The sequence below is a fragment of the Glycine max genome, chromosome 7 (genome assembly GCF_000004515.6).
Source record: "Glycine max cultivar Williams 82 chromosome 7, Glycine_max_v4.0, whole genome shotgun sequence".
NCBI classification, from domain to species: Eukaryota; Viridiplantae; Streptophyta; class Magnoliopsida; order Fabales; family Fabaceae; genus Glycine; species Glycine max.
This window is the reverse complement of record NC_038243.2, coordinates 44,596,863-44,617,728: the sequence shown is the minus strand read 5'-3', so window position 1 is coordinate 44,617,728 and position 20,866 is coordinate 44,596,863. Positions and strand designations below refer to the sequence as shown.

General features: G+C 33.5%; 3 protein-coding genes across 17 annotated transcripts; 2 read left to right on the top strand and 1 right to left on the bottom strand.

Moving 5' to 3' along the window:
• The first annotated feature begins 1,051 nt into the window (after positions 1-1,051).
• LOC100809573 (uncharacterized) lies at positions 1,052-8,280 on the top strand. 5 transcript variants are annotated; one of them, XM_006584059.4, is made up of 14 exons: positions 1,052-1,286; positions 1,930-2,150; positions 2,865-2,946; positions 3,065-3,168; positions 3,292-3,418; positions 3,539-3,633; positions 4,219-4,342; positions 5,660-5,740; positions 6,325-6,423; positions 6,530-6,709; positions 7,324-7,461; positions 7,544-7,597; positions 7,766-7,894; positions 7,976-8,280. In XM_006584059.4, the coding sequence occupies exons 2-14, from the start codon at positions 2,110-2,112 to the stop codon at positions 8,156-8,158; spliced, it is 1,437 nt and encodes a 478-aa protein (XP_006584122.2). In that variant the 5' UTR covers positions 1,052-1,286; positions 1,930-2,109; the 3' UTR covers positions 8,159-8,280. The 5 variants fall into 5 exon arrangements, with proteins under 5 accessions (XP_006584122.2, XP_014633777.1, XP_040873393.1 ...); XM_014778291.3 differs by having other exon boundaries at positions 1,065-1,286; positions 7,324-7,458; XM_041017459.1 differs by having other exon boundaries at positions 1,065-1,818; positions 7,324-7,458.
• A 2,019-nt stretch (positions 8,281-10,299) lies between these two features.
• On the top strand, positions 10,300-16,604 carry LOC100802470 (snRNA-activating protein complex subunit). 11 transcript variants are annotated; one of them, XM_014778283.3, is made up of 13 exons: positions 10,300-10,518; positions 11,407-11,556; positions 11,628-11,674; positions 11,749-11,815; positions 11,923-11,975; positions 12,882-12,942; positions 13,670-13,711; positions 13,946-14,034; positions 14,112-14,193; positions 14,679-14,774; positions 14,905-15,030; positions 15,113-15,373; positions 16,075-16,435. In XM_014778283.3, the coding sequence occupies exons 2-13, from the start codon at positions 11,416-11,418 to the stop codon at positions 16,357-16,359; spliced, it is 1,350 nt and encodes a 449-aa protein (XP_014633769.1). In that variant the 5' UTR covers positions 10,300-10,518; positions 11,407-11,415; the 3' UTR covers positions 16,360-16,435. The 11 variants fall into 11 exon arrangements, with proteins under 11 accessions (XP_014633769.1, XP_040873395.1, XP_014633770.1 ...); XM_014778284.2 differs by lacking the exon at positions 10,300-10,518 and adding an exon at positions 11,220-11,328; XM_041017461.1 differs by lacking the exon at positions 13,670-13,711 and having other exon boundaries at positions 10,303-10,518.
• A 141-nt stretch (positions 16,605-16,745) lies between these two features.
• On the bottom strand, positions 16,746-20,381 carry LOC100809026 (probable E3 ubiquitin-protein ligase EDA40). Its single transcript, XM_003528669.5, has 3 exons — positions 19,941-20,381; positions 19,687-19,803; positions 16,746-18,965 (listed from the first exon to the last, which is right to left on the bottom strand). Exons 1-3 carry the CDS (start codon positions 20,058-20,060, stop codon positions 17,646-17,648), a joined length of 1,557 nt encoding a protein of 518 aa, XP_003528717.1. The 5' UTR covers positions 20,061-20,381; the 3' UTR covers positions 16,746-17,645.
• Between the last annotated feature and the right edge of the window lie 485 nt (positions 20,382-20,866).

Below are 20,866 nucleotides of genomic sequence, written 5' to 3'. Positions count from 1 at the left end.
AAATATAAATAAACAAATAATTAAAAATGAGAAAGAAAAACAAAATATTTAAACATTTTTACACAAAATAAAAAAAAACAAAGAAAAAAAGAGAAACAGACATGACATGTTACCATAATGAAAAATGGTCAAATTGATATCTATATGTCTCGTGTTTTTTTTACTCTTCTTACAATTCAAAATCATTTTTCAAAATAAAGTTTTTTAAAAATTTATTTTCTTTTTCGTAACAAAGATGTAAATTACTATCATTTCTGGATTTTCTTATTGAAATTTTGTTATTATTTTCTTACAAAATATTTATTGTAGATAAATATGTTGTTTTGTTACAATATTCTCAATGATAAATAAATGAATTATTTTTAAATAAAAATCTAATTATTTTATAGTGAATAATAAATTTATAAAAAATATTTCATGAATTCATTTCATTTAGGTTACTTTATATTTAAACGAATTATGTAGTGTAGAAAATAATTTGTTATTGTCACTTATTAAACAACCACAACATTCCAGTAAAACAAACAACCAAAAGATTAATAACATTTCAAGATATTTATGTTTTTTAAATTTGGTTCTGACACCCTTCAAATATCTCATGATTCATATTTTTAATATAATAAATATTATATTTTTAGTAATTATTTTTCGTTTCCTGTCATGTTATTATGTATGCAATAAAAAAAATAAGTTTAATTAGAATATATTTAAAGTGTAAATAAAAGGTTACTCCAAAAATATCAGTTATTGTGATAATTACTTCAAAAATTACATTTAGATGATTTCTATCTAGTAAACAGAAAAAATATTTATTTTAAAAATATATAAATTAGACTGTAAAAATCTAAGATCTTACTAGGTTATCTCAAAGTTGGTAGATAGAGAATATATAAGAAAAACTTATTTTAAAATTTACAATAAAAACATTTTTAATTTCTTACCGATACGTTGTTGTATGAAGGAAGAGGTAAGAATTAAAAAAAAAGGACAATGTTAGAATATTTAACCAAATAATTAAATAAGGAAAATAAAAGAAGGTACGTTTTGATGAACAATAAACAGAAAGAAAGACAGCTGGCTATTCCTACTCTTCTTACATTGATTCATCTCTCATCTTCACTTGCCATCTTCCATTGAATTGAATTCACTTTCTCAAAACCACAAATAAGAACCAACTTCTTTTCAATTCATTCCCGTCATTGTCTCCTTCTTCTTCTTCTTCTTCTTCTTCTTCAGACAAGCATTTGCTTTTGGGTGGTAATAACTCGTACCCACTTTTCCATCCGGTAAAGTTGTTTACTTTTCCCCCATTCTTTGCAGCTTCGTTGAGAAACAAAGTAAGAGGGGAACTGCATCCATAGGCTTTAATGTCGCAATTTGGATGTGGGATCTCGTCTGACTTGGAATTCGTGCCTCTTAACTTACCCCACATTTTCCCTTTACGAACTTTTACCATTGTAAACACCTTTTTTTTTTCTTCTTCTTGTTTTGCATTTGGGACCCTTCTGTTGAATTGACGTGTACCCAGTGACCCAAGTTTGAATTTTTTTGACATTTGATATATAAAGTCGTTTGCTCCCTGCAATCATGCTACAACCACAAGGGGTCTAAACAAAACTTTATCCTTTCTCTTTCTCTTTTTTTCTTTGGGGGGAGGGGGTGAATGAAAATTTCTGGTTACTGTGCTTTTTTCTGGTTTTAGGATATGCATTACTTTTGAGGGAATTTGGATCTGGAAGAGCTTTTAGTGCATGAAGATTCTTTTCTCTCTCTCACTCTCTCTTCAATTCATATAATTACTTGGGGACCAACTTCCTTGTAAAATTTGAAACTTTTTAGTACTATTAGCATTGGGTTTCACTCTTTTTATTTTTTTCAATGCAAACAAAAGTCTCTTTCTTAGCTTCTAGTTGGTGTTGTTTGTCTCAGGAATCGGGCACTGGTAGCTTAGCTCGTGTAAATGTGTCTCTGGCGCTGGAAATTCATGAGTAAAATTAATTTGTGAGATCGAGAGCTTTGAGTTGCGAAGATGGTGGCTAATTAATTGACTTTGAGGTCAACTTGCAAGGTCATGAGGTGGAGCTGCCGTGAGCTACATGTAGCAGCAAGATGATTGAGCAATTCATCAATTTCGTTATTCGGCCTCCCAGGTATTAATTTTTTCCTTCTCTGGTTGGTGGCATGGCACTATTAAGTAAGCAGGTACCATTGTGATGGGTACGGGAAAGAGAATGTTAACTGTCTCATATTCATTAGGGCTCTTTCTCCTAGCAAGAGGATTCCTATTTTGTTCCCCACCCTAGTAATTACGTGTGTTCCTGTACTCTTTTTTTTTTTTTTTTGTTCTTGTTTTCATTTTTATCTCTTGCCTTTAATTTCCTTACCTGTTTTTACTTTTACAAAATCGTATTAAATTTTCATGGCCATGTCATCTTAGTGGTTGAGAATTAAGGGGGAAAGTACTTGATATGCAACAAAATTGTCTTTACCTATTTAATATGTTTTTTTTCCTTGATAAGCAGTGTTTGAACTAGTAGATTTGTTTTTATTTGATTAAATTTCCTCTGTACTGTATACCGTGTTCAAAATGAACTTGTCTCAGTGTTTAAACGTTTGCTCAACCCAATCTAATTAGAGATATGCTTTTCCGTTGAGATGTTTTGAAAGTTGTGAAACCTGTAAACCAAATGCACACTCAATCATCTTCAATGAACTATGTTAGACAGTCTTCCCTATAGATCTTAATAACTTTTTTTACTGCCTGTAAATAACTATGTAAGTGGCTGTGAATCCATTGCTCAACTTGCAATTATCTTTTTCCAACCAATTTAGTTACAACTATATCTACTTTATCACTTTTACAGGGCAGAGTATAACCCTGATCAGTACCTGTGGGAAAAGGAATTCACCCTTGCAGGTCGAACATACCAAAGGCAGGATTTGGAGGCAAGTATGGACATTATTTATTTGAGGATTACATGCAATTATTGTTGTCTGTATATAGTTAAATCATGATTCCAATTGTTTGTTTACTGTGAGATCTATCTGGTTTCCAATTGTGCAGCTCAAGAACACCAGAGGCTATACCTTAAAATGTAGTCATTATCTTCCTTCTCCTTTTCCTGAAGATACTTCTCTTCCTTGTGTTATATATTGCCATGGAAACAGGTATTTGTTATTAAAATGGTTATTGTCTTGATGCTTTTAAAAAATTGTATATGTGTGATCATTATTTTTTAGCTATTCTATTCTTCTCCCTTGTGATATGTGTGCATACGTACAATGATGCAGTGGATGTAGGGCAGATGCCAATGAAGCTGCTGTAATTCTTCTTCCTTCAAATATTACTGTTTTTACCCTTGACTTCTCGGGGTCAGGCTTATCTGATGGAGACTATGTTAGTCTTGGTTGGCATGAAGTAAGTTATCTCTTTATGCATGTTTTTATCTGTTTATTAATTTCTGGCTATTAAGTTGAGTTTCTGCATATTCCATCTTTTCGGAAACTACCAATACGTGTCCATTCCTTTGTGTGGTAGAAAGATGATCTCAAGATGGTGGTGTCATATTTGAGGAGCAACAAACAAATATCTTGTATAGGTCTTTGGGGACGATCAATGGGTGCTGTTACTAGGTATTACATCTCCCAATTAACTTGTTTGATATTGTTTTTTATATGAATTTCTGCTTCTTTGATACTTTATATTTGCTATGCGTACCCCTACAATTTCTAGTATAATTTCATGATCTTAGTTTTATTTCTCCTTCTATCTCTGTATGTGTATGCGTGGGCAAAACTGTTGAGGCCTCCCTATGGGAGTTTTTTTTTAAAAATTATTTGAGAAAGGAGAATGCTAACAAATGCCTTTAGGACACTGTTTAAGAAATCAAAAGTGGAAATTTTGTGGGAAAAAATATTATCAGTGTACTTCCATCATGATTTCCAATAAAAGTTTTTTTCATTGATTCTTAACCAATTATTTTAGGGCATTCATTAGCACTTAGCTGGTTCCTTTGAGAAATTGGTGGAAAAGAAGAAGAAAATAGCTGATTTTCCCCCTTTTGAATACATATTTTTAAAAATTTTGATGGCCAAGTCACTGGATTTTGTAGTATCTCATGGTCTTACCTTTACTCTGTATACATGTAATTATGAGCCACCCTTATATTCACAACTCTAGTTTAATTGTCTATTCCCTTTTACTTTGGTGTGATGTAGTCTTCTTTATGGAGCTGAAGACCCTTCTATTGCTGGAATGGTGTTGGATAGTGCCTTTTCGAACTTATATGATCTCATGATGGAGCTTGTGGATGTTTATAAAATTCGGCTTCCTAAATTCACTGTAATCTCTCTCTCACTCACTTTTTCTCTCTGAATGCTAGCACCCTTTGTAGTAAATGCTCACTCTAAAGAGGAAAAAGGCACTCTATATGGTTCCTTCCAAATAGTTATGTAGTGATATGAACCTGTAGGCTGTGGTGCATGATATCTGTCACAGGTCTTGAAACTATTTGCAGTGCATGTAGTAAAATGGGGTGCATCATTAGTCAGAGTTGTTCAGACTGCAAAAGTCTTTAAAAATGTTGCATTGTTATAGATGCATCTAATGCTGTGTTTGGTTGAGATGATGGAAATAGGAGAGATATCTTCTATATATGAAAATTTGAATTATAGTATGTAGGAGGTGTGGACTCCACATGAAACTCACATTATTTCTTCTCTATTTCTGTCCCTTCCTCCTAAATCAAACACAGCCTAAATGTGCTGTTCATTTGTACTTATAGAAGATTGCCATGCATTGTGAGGTTAAGTGGTTCTAACTAATTTCTAGGACCTAGGGTATCTGCACTTAGCTTTGTGTTTACACCATTTTCCATCCATTTTACTGGGTCTATACCTCAATTTGCATTTAACTGGCTGAAGAATTTGATAGATTTTTGGTGAGGGTCTTCTGTTTTACAAATTGATTTGATTGACCCTCTTGAGCAAACACGCACTGTGACTTCAATACAGGAATCTCAATTTTCATTTTTTTGTTAAGTTGGGTATAAAAGAAATAGAAATTTACAGGGTTGAAGAATGCCGTTTTGATTTAGATTTTATATTGGATCTAGGGTTTTGTGGTAATTATTGGTCTTCTTTTCTTTTTGGAAAATTTTAAATATGAAAGATAGGGATACATTAGTTGTAGCAATCTTTGGCAATTATTGCAGTTTTTGAAATGATTTTTTGGGGATGTGAGGGTGGGGTGATCCCAGATATATTGATTTTCAGTTCTATCACTCAATATTTATGTGTTGATTTACTTTTAGATTTCACTACATTTCCCTTGATATTTGGATAATCATGTCCTTGTCCCATTTTGATTGAATGGACTGGAATGATTGCTCTATATTCTGCAGTCAGTGAAATCTTTCATGCCCTCCAGAAAAAGAAAGAAAAAAGTGGCACCAAAGATCCTATGATCACATTGTGCTTACTGGAAAATGGAACTGTACAAGCAGCTTACTTTTAGTTTGCATGGCTTTATTACTTTCATGCTGGTTGCTTTTCTTTTCCAAATCCTTCAAGCAACATGGAAATAAAACCTATAGCTGTTAACTTGGATTTTCTGGTGTGTTTATTAAGTCTTATATTCTGCTGGATTTGCCTCAATTAGGTTAAAATGGCTGTACAGTACATGCGGAGGGTTATTGAGAAGAAGGCAAAGTTTGATATTATGAATCTGAACTGTTTGCAGGTATGTATTAGTTTTGCAGTTCTTTTGTTTTCTTTTTTAGAAAAATGGTGAAGCATATTTCAAGCTGTTTAACATTTTTAAATTATTAATGTAATTATGTAAACTTCATTAATCATGCCTATGAAGCATGGACAGTCCCCTTGTTTTAGGCAGTGTTGGACACATCTTTGACACCAACACCTCCCTATCACCCATATGACATGTGTTAGATACTTTAGTCTTCACTAGGTGTCCAATTAAAAACAAAAAAAAATATTTTATTGACTCAGAAACTTGAGGCAACAATTTCATATGCATGGACGTTTGTGAGGTCACTAGTATTTTAAAAGAAATTCAATTATTTTTTTAACATTCAGAAAAAAAGTCTGCTTAAAATATAATATTGAAAATTAAAAATATTAAAGGAAATGTCTCTTAGAATTTTTTTGTGAGATTCCATATCATAGAGAGAGAAAAAAAAAACATAGCATGTTTTCACCATGGAATCTGAGCATGATAGGTATTATTTTCTGGCTAAACAAATTTTTAAGTAGAATCATTTTCTTTCCATGCCTATCTTAAATTAATTCTTTTTAAATCCACAGGTTGCACCGAAGACATTCATTCCTGTTTTATTTGGACATGCAAGCGATGACAAATTCATTCAGCCTCACCATTCTGATCTCATCTCTGAAGCCTATGCAGTATTAATCTATTCCAAATCTTTGAGAATGAAATTTTTTGAAAGCAATCTGCACCATTTTTCCATTGGTAGCCAAAATATCTAATCATTGTTTCTGATTTTTGTAGGGTGACAAAAATGTCATAAAATTTGACGGTGATCACAACTCGTCTCGACCACAATTCTTTTATGATTCAGTTTCCATTTTCTTCTACAATGTCCTTCACCCTCCTAATGTTCCTAGAGCTCATAAGCTTGAGAAATATTATGATTTGGGGGATCTAAAACTTGGTTCTGGTGTGGACGAGGTAATTTGCATTTAGAAATTCATGTCTTGATTTCATGCTCAGTTAAATTCTGTCTTCGATAAATTTATTGCCTACAACCACTGCCTACTAGTCATTTTGTGCTTTCTTAATCAATTGCAGAATACGTGATCAAATACCAAAAATTAAAATGGCTAAGATTTATTTATATTGAAATTCTAATTGCACTTATGTGAAGCTTGATCCATAAGAAATATAGCTGAATTTATACTGTGTCTAGAGTGCAGCTTGTGAACTAATGAAGTGATACATTAGCAAGATGCAAATTACACTCCTTAGCATCCTTATTTCCATCCTAATTGACTAGGTAGTACTTTTTTTCAACCTCAGTTTCACCTAGCTCGAGATCAACAAAATGGAAAAACAGAAGAAATACCGAATCACTTGGCCTTAACTTGCCTGAAACCTCTAAAACATTTTTTGATACATGGATCATAATTAGCATTTGTCTTTGGATGCCAACTGTCTTTTCACTTTTTGGAAATATTAACATAAATATTACGTGGTTACGTATGAATATGGTCAAATGATTAAGGTTTTATTTTTTGAGCACTTTCTGAAGAACAGGAACTAATTTGCTCTTGCTTTCATGCCAGAGCCTATTATATGAGATTCTCTCTAGTCTGAGGTCTGCATCAACCGAAGCTGCAAGTTCATCTTCTGTGCTTCCAACAATTTCCAGCACAAAATCAGTTAGTGAACTTCTTTCAGAAGTTGCACCGGTGACTGATGTAGTAGGATGCCTTTACCTTCTGTTGATGCTATTTTCTTTCAAAAACTTTGTTATGTTTAATTCATTCATCACTTGTAATGCAGGAGTCCTTTTTTGGAGAAGATACTGATGGCAATGATGGGCATACAGATGTGCAGGTAATCTTATCAAACACTGTCTCTGGAATTAAGAAAATGTGTCAGACAAATTATTACTGGCGGTCTTGAGTATTGGTTGAATGGGTGAATAATTTGACTAGTTTGGAGTTAAAACTGAGGAGTGTATGTCCGTCCACATTTTAGCATTCCTTTATTTGAATTTGATAGGATAAGAAGCTAAATGGCGAGGGTGAAGATTGTTGCTCATATACGAGCTCAAACAGAGAAAGTTGGGGCAGATGTTCTTCTTTAGGAGGCAGTGATGAAGATTTAAGGGCTGATGATACCCTCACTCAGGTACACTAAAGTACACAACTTGTTCTGCTGTATGTCTGTGCTTCTCATGGATATTTCATCTATTCATTGTCATTTGTGAAGGTGTTTGCAACACCCATGCGAAGCACGAAAGAGAAAGAAAAAGAAGATGACAAAAAGCACAAGAAGAAGAAGAAGAAGAAGAAGCCAAAGAGCGAGAGGTTTGAGAAGCTGGAGGCTCTAAGCAGACGCCTGAGGCTTTGCCTTCTAAAGGGATCAACCCATCGAAGGCACAAGTCCACTTAGACACTTGTATCATATCATCTAATTCTAATGTTATGTTTTTATTTTACAACACTATTTCTAGATAGTTCTTCAAATTCAACTTTCTTTTTAGATTTTTCCTATAACATTAATTAGTTTCTCTTTGGCTTTGATTTCTCTGCTCTGGTTATTATTTATTATTTGATGTTTATGAAGCTGACTCACCCCATTGCCTGCCACCTATGCTGCACATACGTGTATCCAATATATATAGATAAGATTATTCTAACGATATGTAAAATATATATTCATAGAAAATCATAAAACGAAATTATGTAAATCTAACTTAAGATCATATTTCTTATATATTATTGATAATAAAATTGAAGTTATAAATCATTGTCATCATAAGTTATTGTTTACAAATAAAATCAATCTCGCTCTTTTCGTGAAATTATTTATAAATAGGACAACTTCAAGGTTTGGTTCATTAAGGAGGGACAGTGTCTGTTTTTGTATTATACATGTTTCATATGTAGTTATAATCATTTTGAGGTTTGGCGGGCCTGATATGGCAAAAGTGTCAGACACCTCTAAATTCTAATTGTGTGTTTAGTTTAAAACTCTGTATTTTAGCCTGTGCATTACATAAAATAAATATAAATTATATATATATATATATATATATATATTAAAATTTATAATTTATAATAAATAGATATTTTTATGAGGTGAAACCAATGTTTTGTAATTAAAATCTAAAGATAAATATTTTTTTATATTTATGAAAATGATAAGTATATTTTAGCTTTTCTCAGTTGATTAAAATTCAAGCTCTGTTGCCAACTATATAGTCAATTAAGTGAAGATACAAGATTTATTGAATTAGATTTAGTCATTGTTTTGTAAACAAGCATGTGAACTATTTAAATGAAAGATTTTGTTGAACTTTACTTTATTGTTACAAAAGTCTAGAGTAAAAGAAACCTTTTGTTTTGCTCAATATTTTTTTATGAAATTAATCTTTTAAAGTGAATAAATATTTTTTAAAAATTATATTTACCATTAATTTAAAATTATAAAATATTTTAATTCAGATTTTAAATATATATTCTTAACTTTTTTACTTTATTTAAAGTGAAAAGTTATTTTTTTATTTATCTTCACTTTAATTGCACTAATCACACAACACTATATTTTTATGGCGTGTTTATTATCATTCTTTTATATTTAATGCCATTTTTATTTAAAGTATTAGTAATTTGATTTTAAAAAAACATTTTAGAAAAAAATATTAAACTTATGATATTTATAATCCAAAGGATTGACACACACATATGTAACATTTTGTTGTATCTACATGTGTGAGCATGATCTGTCTACAAGGAAAATATATGCATATTCGATTTGTATCATGTGTAAAATTCTTTTAATCAATCATAATTTTGTATAACAAGCAAATTAGTCTATGATATAATAAATTAAAAATATCTATAATCTCTCACCTAAAACTAAAAAATTGATGATAATTATTACTTTAACAAGTAATATAACACCATGGAAGATTTTAGTTGTCAACAATCACAAAATAGCAACAGAGAAAATGGAAACTTTACAAAATGTTATTTTCAAACCAATTTTGTTATTTCAAACTAATTTTAATTATATCGATTTATTATGTTAGCAATTATTATATTAAAACATTTAATTTTCTTCTTGTAATAACGTTGTTAAACTCATAGTTTAAAAAATTAATATAATTTGATCGATCCAATCATAACCCATTAAACCAACTGATTAGGTTCAATTATTGGATCAATCAAATAATTTGCTTGTTTTGACTCAATGCAATCTCACTAGGATGAAGGTTGGACCCGTAACCCCTAACCTATGGGTCAATATATATATATATATATATATATATATATATATATATATATATGTATGTGTGTGTGTGTGTGTTTAACTAAAATGCTGAAAAATTACTATCAATCGTGTGGATCAGGTTATTCCAGTTTAATCATATTTATGAGGTTTAAATTTTAAATATGTTATTATCTTAAATATTTTGAGAAAAATTTGTTCACAGGTCCTAAAAAAAAAATTAAGAAAAATGAACGAAAATGAAAGGGAAAGGGACAACAACAACACGAATACGAAAGGAACAGAAACACCAAACTTGAACACTAACCATGCGCTGTTAACAAATAAATAATTAATAATTAATAATTAAATTGTAGTGTCGCACGCACGCTCGTCGTCGTTGCAGTGTCGCACCAACCACGCCGCCGCACGCAGTCGCGGGAAGACAGGTGCACCGTGCACTCCTTTCTTATTGGACCTTCCTTTTGCTTCTGCCCACAACAGTCTCTACATCCTCGCTGTGTTGTCTCGAGTGTCTGGTATGTGTTGTTAATCATCTCTGATTTAAAATTGAATTAATCTTACATTTGTTTTATGGATGTGCTGTTAGACTGTGGCAATTGTTTTTGGCTGATTGTAGTAAGAGTAAGGAGGGGTAATGCTGTTAGATTCTGGGAATTCTTTCAAAGGGCTAATCTTTTTATTCTTCTTCTGTCACCAAATGCCTCTGCTTTGGGGGAGGCTTTTCTTACTATACATTCAAGGGAATACTTTATTTACATATTTGCCTTTAATCTAATGCTGCTACTTCTGAAATGAGACCGTGAGATATTCTGCTCAAACCTTTTTTTTTTGTGTGTGCATATTTTGAATTCTTATTGACTACACTTCTTTTCATGTTTTTTATTATGAGTTTGTTATTTGTTTATTACTTGTTTTATTAGTTTAGTGAATGTCAACGGATTTAAATTTGAAGAATGATTTTGTGGAATTATATTAAATTTATAATTTTTTTTCTTTTTTAAAGAGAGCGTATAAAGTTTTTAATTTTTTTATTTAATACAGATTGAATTATGTAGTTTAAGTAGTGATTTACTGATTCGACCAGTGACTTAACAGGATTAATTACTGGTTAAATTTTTAAAAGTAAGAAATCTTATTGAGCTGATTTGACATATATTTATTTTAATTGTATGATATAATTTTTTTCGCATTTTACGATAATTACTTATGACAAAAAAATTTCTTGTAAAGATTAACCTGCAATGTAAAGGCTACAATACTTGTATATATATTGAGAGTAGTCAATTGTGCCGCATTCTCTTTCGACTTGGTTGAGAATACATATTGTACACACTCACTGCTCTGTATCTCTATCACTAAATTTCAAAATTTGCTCTCTCTAATCTTAAACTTGATTGCATCAGTGAGGAAGAATGGAACGTTCAATTCCAGAGGCTGCAGAATGTGATCTCTCCATTCCAATTCCAAGGGGTGGACCCATTTACGTTCCTAACATGGTCGGCCCCTCCACTAGGGTTCCTCACTTTCAGACTTGTCTTCTTTCTGAACTTCGGGTTAGCTCACTATCTCTGATCTCTCCCCTCCTTTCATCTTTTCTTTTTCTAATTTCTTCCTTTTCATGCAGAATCTCGAGGCTGAATTGTCTGAAGATTTTTCTCACCTTGATATCTCGTATGCATTCTTCCTCTCTACCTTTGCTGCCTTTCTCGAGTCACCACTAATTGATGATGATGATGCCTTTGCAGGGTGGATGACCTTAAAATATTTACAGAGGATGACTTAATGGATATGGCTCTCAAAGAAGTATTTCAAGTATTTATATACATATGCTCTATTGGTTTTTTTTTTTTTGTTCCACTGTAGTTCTTTATTTTTCACTCCTTTGGTTTACTACTTTAATAATTGAAGTGATATTACAGGGTAGGGAGAACGATGAAAATCATCCTCCGCTTCTGGACCAACCCAATGCGAGGTCAGTCTTTTTTCTTTTTATCATTGTTGTTGTTGCTGCTGTTGTTGCAAGGGTGGCCAAGTTTGATTGAGTGGGGAAACATAAATGGGAAAGTGAGAAAACAGAGAAAGAAATCTTAATCTTAATTAAAAATTGTCAACTTTTGGGTAAAAAAAGATCTAGCTATTAACCAAGGTGTGCTCAGTCTTATCTCAACCTGCGCCTAATCTCATTGATGTTTTACCCAAACAGCTTACCCAGTTTTTCTTGAAAAATTAATTGACATGCTTCCAAGTGTACCCAACAGGTACATGTACTTGGTACATACCCATTATGGGTATGACTCAAAATGAAATTCTCACACTTCAGAGGAAAAAAAAATTAGTACTACATGAAGACATACTCGTTCCATTATATAGGACTTTTTTTCTTCCTGTGTTCTATTCTTTCTTCCTTAAACCTCCCAGTTCACATTTTGGTAATTTTCATCTAGTTTTTAATTTTTCCCCCCATTAATTTCACCATCATCTCTCATTTTTTTGACTTCATTACTTACTATGCTCTTTTTGCTCCTAGATTGATGGTGATTGTGTGTAAACTTTGACTTATTTATTATTCGTTATGATTTTTTTTGAGTATTTATGTGTATTGTAATTTATTTAGTTTGTAATATAATATTTAAAATAGTGGCCATCCTGCTTCACTCTATCCTATAGCTTTTTTAGAGTTGGCCGCCGCATGCCACCATCCAATATTGACAACTTACCCTATTCTGTCCTTGAAATTTCTTGCAGATATGATTGTAACTTTATGTATTTGTGATCTTTTATCAAGTGATAGAGAATTAAGTAATTGTGTTATACTTGTACTGAATTCATAAGTGCATATGTTGGGAGCCTAACAATGATAAAGTGTTGGATTTGGCAGCAGGTTCGGTGAGAAGAAATCAAATAGAAAGAGGAAGGGAACAAATGATTCTGTTCTTGAAGTATGCTAACTCATTAAACATTTATGCTTCCCTATAACTATTTGATGCTTATATTCTTCTTGGCAGTCTAATGCCTGGGATAATATAAAGGTTTATTAAATGTATTAGAAGTTGAGAATTGGCCATTCTAATTTATGAATTTAAGTTTTTAACAGTTTATTTTGGTCTATGAAGAAAACTATATCATTCAGTTTCAATTTTTATTCTTTCTCCTATCAAAATTTCAAATCGTTTTTCTGTTAGAATTCATTTTAAAACCAATTGGCATCAAGTAAAGTTGCCCAATAGGTATATAAATTACACCCAAGTAATTGAGACAAATAATGTGGGACTGTGGCTGTGACTGTCAAACAGCTTCATAGATGCCTACTAGAGCAGGCAATACATGGCAACAACTATGGAAATGATAGAGATCCCCTCCACAAACCACAAAAACCACAGAAATGAGATGGCTCTGATGCCATGTCAAAGATCAAGTGGTATCATGATAAAACTAAAGAAAGGTTTTAGGGAAAAAACTGTATGCTTCTCTGGCCTTTATCTCATTAAATATACAGATCCAATCCTTTATAAATACGCGGGAGATTACAGGAATTTTGTCCTAAAGTCTAGCCTGGAGACTATTCTGTCAGATACAATCTATTCATGGTAGGACCTTAGGAGAACATTAATGCTATAATATGCACAAGTATTGAATACAATAACCATTTGACAATGTTAATTACAGCTTGGCCTCAGTAGCTGGTGTTACATGTCAGCTGATCATCAAGTAGGTATAACCTAGTTAAGATAAGCATATTAAGTGCGTTCATACTTAATACACCATAACCATTTTCCACTATATTTGCTGTGATGATTTTCATTATGTTTGCTGTTAGAATAGGTTAGTTAGATTATGCAAACAGTTTAAAAGTATTTCACATAGAACTTTGACATGAATGTGTCCATATCTTTTGGGTGGAGGGGTGCTATGTATCTCTTCTTATGTATGATCAATTTTCAGAGTGATTGTATAGAAAAGGTGGAACAAGTGGTGAGAATCAAACAGAAGCAAGAAGAAGACAAAGCATCAGTCAAACTTCATTCATTTGAGTTGGTATTGCTGTCATTTATGTGATTATTCCATTTTGTATACAAGATCTGATTTCATGTATCTTATCTCTGTTTAGTCGCAGGATCAATGAAGCTGTCCATAAATCAACTAGAACAGAAAGGATGAGGACCCTTAGGTCTACAAGTTCTACCAGAAAGGTTACCTGAAATTCTTTTATTATTGTTGCATATGAGGTCATTTGGTCCAATTTGAAATACTTTGCTGATGTATTCAACTTTTAGACGAGTTAAAGCAATTAGTTATAGCCTCTCATATTTATGCCTTCTTAGCCTTTGGCTTTAGTCTACTGTATATTCCTTTGTCAGTTGGATTAAATATTTTTTCATTGAAGTAAAGACATTTAAAACCAACTAAAAACATGAAAATTCGTGAGAAATATATCAGGAGTTACCTAAGGGTTCCTTCTATTGGTTGGTATAATTTCTTTCTTGTTTTATATCCATAAGCAACTTTCTTGCGGCTGACTACCTAGTACTAAAAGAAGTTGGTTTTGCTGTCTCTGAATAGCTGCAGGTGCAGAGTTGATATTATAAATATGTTCAAACAAGAATGAATTCGTATACATTTCCCCGCATATTTTCATTTATGTTCCCTATCATAATTCGGATTTAATGTTTGGCAGGTCAACACTGCCAGCCTTCAGGAACACTTACCTGTGCTGTATCCAGAAGTTGTTCTATCTGTAGAGGTTTACCATAATGTTCGAAAGGGTACCAAGGTATTCAATGCCATGCTGATGTTAATGAAAACGAATTTCAATATCTGATTTATCGAAGGAATCATGTATGGCTACTATCATCCAATAGCTGATTAACAAGTAGGACCTCTATTTTTAAATTTTTGAGTAGATCCAAGAGTTGTTAGTTCTTGGAGGTCAGACCTTAACTGCTCTGAGGGACAAGATTTTTTGCTCAACGGACCAGGTGATGCACAAAGCTGGGCAGCATGATCCTTCTGGTTATTTTCTCATCGAAGTATGCTTAATTACTTACACTCACAATGCTAAGGTGGTAATTGTTTCTTTTTTGAATCTGACAAGAAGCTATTTCTCTGTAGGATGTATTCTGTCCCGATTTGAGGGATCCGTCTGCTATTGATCTCACAAGACCTATACTGGATTGGCTCAGAGACTCCAAGGAGGAGGCCCAAAAGAAATGGGAATATATTATAACTGGGGAACTGCAGAAGAAACAAAAGGCAATCATGGGTGAGAAATCTGCATCACAATTGCCTCATTTTAGATCCATTGAGATGCATAAGATACGTTTTTGTGACTTAAGCTTTCAACTTGGTGCTGGATACCTCTATTGTCATCAGGTACTTTCCTTTTTCTGTCTCAGACTAATTTATACACACACTTTTGCTTTTAAATAAAAAATTGCTCACAAAACTTGGTATGGTAAATGTAGGGGAAGTTTGGCTTATGGTTGTATTGTTTTACTACTGTTGAATGCCTTTCAAGTTAAATGTGAAAATGTCAAATAGTATGATTTGACCTCCGTGACTTGATTCTAGATGTAGTCTGTTGGTTTTATTGAATAAAACATGTTCTTTAAATGAGACCATGCAAAGATGGATTAAGGTGACACAAGGAAGATCATATAAGCAAGTCGTTTTTGGGGTTTAGGGTAGAAGAATTTCTAAAACCAGTGCCTTTTTTCAGCACTTATCAGTGGCAGTTAATGCTTTCAATATTTGGTAATGACAAGGGCAGGTAGCTTTAACCTTTTAAAGGGCAACTAATTATCTTAGTATGGGAGCTAACTGATTCAATTACAAAACATGAGAAGGCCATCAACGATCGATATATAAATCAAAAGGGGAGATGGTTTATTGAGCTCTGACAAAGGGGAAATGTGATCTTTTGTTGAGTCCCAAATAAGATGATGTTTCATGCCAGATTGAGAGTATTATATATATTTCTAAAATTTGTATGTGTTTCACTTCATAGTTTTTCTCTTAAGTTATAATCAGAAAACATTTAATGTGGTTTGTTGTTCTCTGTGTGGAACCTGCAGGGTGACTGCACCCATACCTTAGTGATACGAGATATGAGGTTAATTCACCCTGAAGACGTTCATAATCGAGCTGTTTATCCAATAATCACGTTTCAGTTGAAGTTGCGTTTTCAGAAATGCAATGTTTGCAAAATATTCAGAGCTACAAAGGTCACGGTGGATGACAAATGGACACCAGAAAACCCTTGTTATTTCTGTGATGAATGTTTTTCCCTACTTCACCAAGCAGATGATGGCACTCTATTATATACTGACTTTGTAGAGTATGATTACAACCATGATTAATTGCTGTTAGCCTTGGAAGAACACCCACAGGCAACTAAAGTTCTTTACAATAATCTTATAGAAAATTGTTTTTTCATTGTGTATTGAATTCTGTATCTTTGGAAATTAAAATCTATAATGAGGTCCACAGGGTAGGAGATAAATTGTGTCAACCATGGAGATGTATTGTATATGTACAAATGTTTATGATCATGTTTTTCAGATCTACTGCAAGTAGAACTATAGAAAAGAATAGGTTCAGATCATGTTTTGTATCATACCAAAAAACATTAAAATACTATTCAGTTTCTACCTCTAAGTATAAAGTTAATATATTTTCAACTCAACAGGTTCAGTTTAAACGTGCCAGGCAGTTATTTAGTCAACGTTACCTTTACAGGTTTGGCATCCAACAATTCACTATAAAAACATTTATTTTAAACGGCACCCTTATATGTGCATACTTTTGACTATTAACACTAGTGGATAATTATAGTTATTAGGAAAAAATACACTTTCCTGACTCATTGTGATCAGTACATTGTTTGCTACAGAAATTTAGTGTTAGCCATCGTGCACAAACAGTAAGACCCTGAATCTATGCTGGTTGATAAACAGTATGATCCTGAATCGATGATTAATCACTAATTGTTGTGATCGGTGGATTAATAGAATGCAATTGACGGTTAAACAAAAAACATTCATACTTTGATCAAGGAAAATAAGAAAGAGTTCTGCGTGCATTATGCAATTTTGATTTCGGTCCACTTATATAGAAAGACCCGTTGTTGTAAGACCCAAAATTGATAGTTGCATTTAAGTAGCGATGATTACTTAAAGGCACCAGTGTATTTGCTTTGATGATTACTTAAGGCACCAGTCTCTAATGCAATTGGGGTGCACCAAAGCAAATATCCTTTCTTTGACACATAGATGATTGTATTTTACACTATCTAATATTATTATAGTTATTAGGAAAAAAATACACTTTCTTTGACACATTGTGATCAGTACATGGTTTTCTACAAAAATTTTACGTTAGCCATTGTGCACAAATAGCAAGACCCTGAATTGCTGCATGAAGTTTAAGCCCCGAATTGGTACATTGTCCTCCTATGATGCAATCATCTATGTAGGCTGGCCGATGCTTAAATATGACCTTGACTCCTTCATATTCAGTACCTCCTCTAATCTCTAGTTCTGTACGATTACTTCCTTACTAAATTGAGGTCTAAATGGTGGGGATAGCCGAAGACCAATGTCTTAAAAGTAATGGATTGGTCTAGAGTCAAGAGATGTTTGTATTTTCAAAGCCTATGACCCTGCAAGTGCTTGGCCCATCTTCTGGCCATGTAAGGGTCATGAAAATCCCAGCTTTCAACGCTGCAACTCCTGCCAATTATATTCATTGTTTCCTCAGCAACTTCTGTCACCCTACCTTTATGGTCTCCAATACCTACAACAGTTTCCCCTGTTCTTCTAACACATTCATCAATATCTCCTTCAGTGTAGCTATATTCTACATATACATCTGTACAGTCACCCAAGTCTAACACTACTCTCCTCTCTTCTCCACCTCTCATGTCTCCAATTCTTACGACTCTGCAACCGCCAACTTCCTCTCCAGTCCCACATATTCTCAGCTGTATATCTCGAACAATGCCTCCCAAAATCTTGTTCAAGAACCTCTCAAATTCTTGTATGAAAAATCCATTAGAAGTACCAAAGCTAAATCCCACATGAAATCTGTGAATGGGTGTAGATGGCAGTTCCATGTTTACAGCATGGTATGGTCTTGTAGGGTTATCAGATAGATGCAGGATACATGATTTGGAGTTCTTGTGGGTGCGATCTTGCAGTATCTTAATTCCTTTCTTTAACCCTTCAACTGGGTCGGCTTGCCCCATATAAAATAAACGTTCAATGACTTGAAGGGCAGTACGCTTCCCATATGATGACATGCGTCTTAGAGGGAACACACGGGCTGCAGCAGAGGAGTGTGTAACAATGGCCAAGCGATCAGTGTGTCTGAGGGAGTAAACCACCAGAGCCATTGCTTGTTTGAGAAGCCTCAGGTGTTGTCCATTGGAGCTAGCAACTAAGACCAAATCAGTTGCTCGTTCTTGGGCTAGTTTTAATGAAAGATAAGATCTATTGGAGGAAGGGAACATGATATGCATAGGTTGAGGAGGAGACTGTAACAGTGATGAGGAGCCGCAGGATAAGGGATGAGGGGATAGATGGCTAGTAGGTGCCTTTGGTGGAATAGGTGCAAGAGAGAAACACAGCTTGTGTATCTCAGGTGCATCATCAGACTCAACAGGGTCATCATCATCATAGCGGGTGGAGCGCAAAAGAGTGCGGCGATGTACTCGGAAGGTAGCTATAGAATCATCAAGAATTTGCAGGATGGGATCACTTCGGTTAGTAGAAATAGTTGAACCACTGTTCAGGTTGCGAGGGAGCTGGGTCCATTGGGCACGGCAAATCGGGCAAGTGACATTACCATGGCGAACATTGGAGGAGATACAAGCAAAGTGGAATGCATGAGAGCACTGAGCAGTGAATATAGCTTTGCTGCCTTTGCTTTTGTGACTCAGAGGATCTAAACATATTGCACACAAATTCTGCCAAACAAGTAAACCAAAGCGTACCTGTCAACAACAGTCTACGCAGGAATACATATATAAATTCATCACTGTGAAAAACTAGTTTTGAAAGTCAGGTTACCAAATAAGTGAAAAGCTCAAATACATGCTTAGTTTGCCTGTTTGTTGGGAACTTGTAGGTGTGTGTACATAGTACATACATACTGCACAGTGCCTAGAAAGGAAAAGGATGACTCCCACAGTGACAGTGTGATGTCACACACTCCTTACTTGGTCCTTAAGATATTAAATACATTGAAACAAACAATCTCCATAATTGAACAATTAATATTTGTTAGAAGAGCCAGAGGCACTTCTCGGTGAGAAATTGAGAAAAAACACGGCATAAGCACAAAGCTGAGCTGAACACCAGGTGGAACAAATACTTAAAATTTGAACTATTTATGCCAACATTCTTACAAAATGCATTTCATCATGCATGTATCACAATGCGGAGTCTGCAATTATTATGAATTGATCCTTGGCTTTGCTAATGCCCCGTGTGCAAGGGGCATTCACATAATAGAATTCTCTACTATATACGTATGATATTCTAAACAAATTCACAAGATCATAAAATAGTAAAGCAGAAAAGAAATGAATGGAAGGGGAGGGAAAGACGTTACAATTTTTGGATTGTGCTAAATATTAGGAATGTAGTGCTTGTGGTTTAAGGAACTAGAGTTTACATAATAATTACCTTATTAGGAATGCCATTGTCGTTGATTTTAGTGATGTTACAGCAATCTGTTTTTTCTGTTTGCTCCCCTGATGAGTTTATTGTTGTTGATGGAGATACAGATGAGGAATTTGGGTTCTGCAAACACGCAAAAAAAAAAAAAAAAAAAAAGAAAAGAAAAAGAGAGGAATTGATTATATAAGCAGTGTGAGCGATTTGCAGTTATATTGTAAATTGAGAATGCAAAAGATGAAAAGTAGGGAGAGAGTAGATACAGAAGTGTGGATGGGGAGTGGATGAAGCACATGTTTCCAATTCCTCCAGCCACAACTGAGCTTCCACGCTCCTCTGCTTCTGTTTCTTCTTCTTCTTCTTCCACTCTCAGTCTCACCCATTACCAAATGAGTAGAGCAGAGACAGACAAAGACCTCTTCCCACTTGACAAATCTCAGTAATGCATACACATGCTTACTTACTGATTACAGACACAACTACATACAACTCGGTCCACGCTCAAACCGACTCATAACCTATGTATATATGTCTGTCCCCACATTTACCATTAACACCATCCAATCCAATACTACTTTCCTTTCCATTTTCCCTTGTTTTTAACGCTTCATTTGTAAAACATAATATTCAATTAAATACACCCCTTTATCACGTATTACTATATCTCCTATTTATCTTAACTTTATTATTTAATTGTAAATATATACACCTTCTCTTTTGCAACCCACCATATGAATCAATGAGTATAGAGTTGTTTTAATTTAAGTAAATGTCATATATAACTATATTAAATTTTCAGAAAATAATACTTTATTTTTCATATATTTCACTCGAACAAAATTGATCCCCATAAAAATATATGAAAAATAGTAATATTCATATTTCAATTCTAATGGCTCTAAACACGAATAGACAAGAGCATAAAATTGTATGAGAAGCATTTTCCTTGTTTATGCTTCTTTAAATACTTTTAATATTCAAACTATTCAAAATATTTGTTTACGTTGTTAAGAAGGGTTTTAAATGTTGCTTAAAGTAAAGGATTTAAAATGTTTCTTAAAACAATTTGTTTTACCATTCAACATCTTTGTGTTCATCTTTTTCCTATTGAAAATTTCTAATACTTGAGAGGAAATACACTCTAAGAGAAGAGGCTTACTGTTTAAAAAAGATAGATGTAAGAAAAAGA

Excerpts from the sequence above, each read along its gene's own strand:
- LOC100809573 (XM_006584059.4), top strand. The coding sequence starts at position 2,110 with ATGATTGAGCAATTCATCAATTTCGTTATTCGGCCTCCCAG. Across the intron at positions 6,424-6,529 it reads TCATCTCTGAAGCCTATGCA|GGTGACAAAAATGTCATAAA; the intron begins GTATTAATCTAT and ends TGATTTTTGTAG. Across the intron at positions 7,462-7,543 it reads TTGCACCGGTGACTGATGTA|GAGTCCTTTTTTGGAGAAGA; the intron begins GTAGGATGCCTT and ends CTTGTAATGCAG.
- LOC100802470 (XM_014778283.3), top strand. The coding sequence starts at position 11,416 with ATGGAACGTTCAATTCCAGAGGCTGCAGAATGTGATCTCTCCATTCCA. Across the intron at positions 11,675-11,748 it reads TTTTCTCACCTTGATATCTC|GGTGGATGACCTTAAAATAT; the intron begins GTATGCATTCTT and ends ATGCCTTTGCAG. Across the intron at positions 14,194-14,678 it reads CTACAAGTTCTACCAGAAAG|GTCAACACTGCCAGCCTTCA; the intron begins GTTACCTGAAAT and ends AATGTTTGGCAG.
- LOC100809026 (XM_003528669.5), bottom strand. The coding sequence starts at position 20,060 with ATGGGTGAGACTGAGAGTGGAAGAAGAAGAAGAAGAAACAGAAGCAGA. Across the intron at positions 19,804-19,940 it reads CACTCCCCATCCACACTTCT|AACCCAAATTCCTCATCTGT; the intron begins GTATCTACTCTC and ends GCGTGTTTGCAG. Across the intron at positions 18,966-19,686 it reads ACAATGGCATTCCTAATAAG|AATTTGTGTGCAATATGTTT; the intron begins GTAATTATTATG and ends CTTGTTTGGCAG.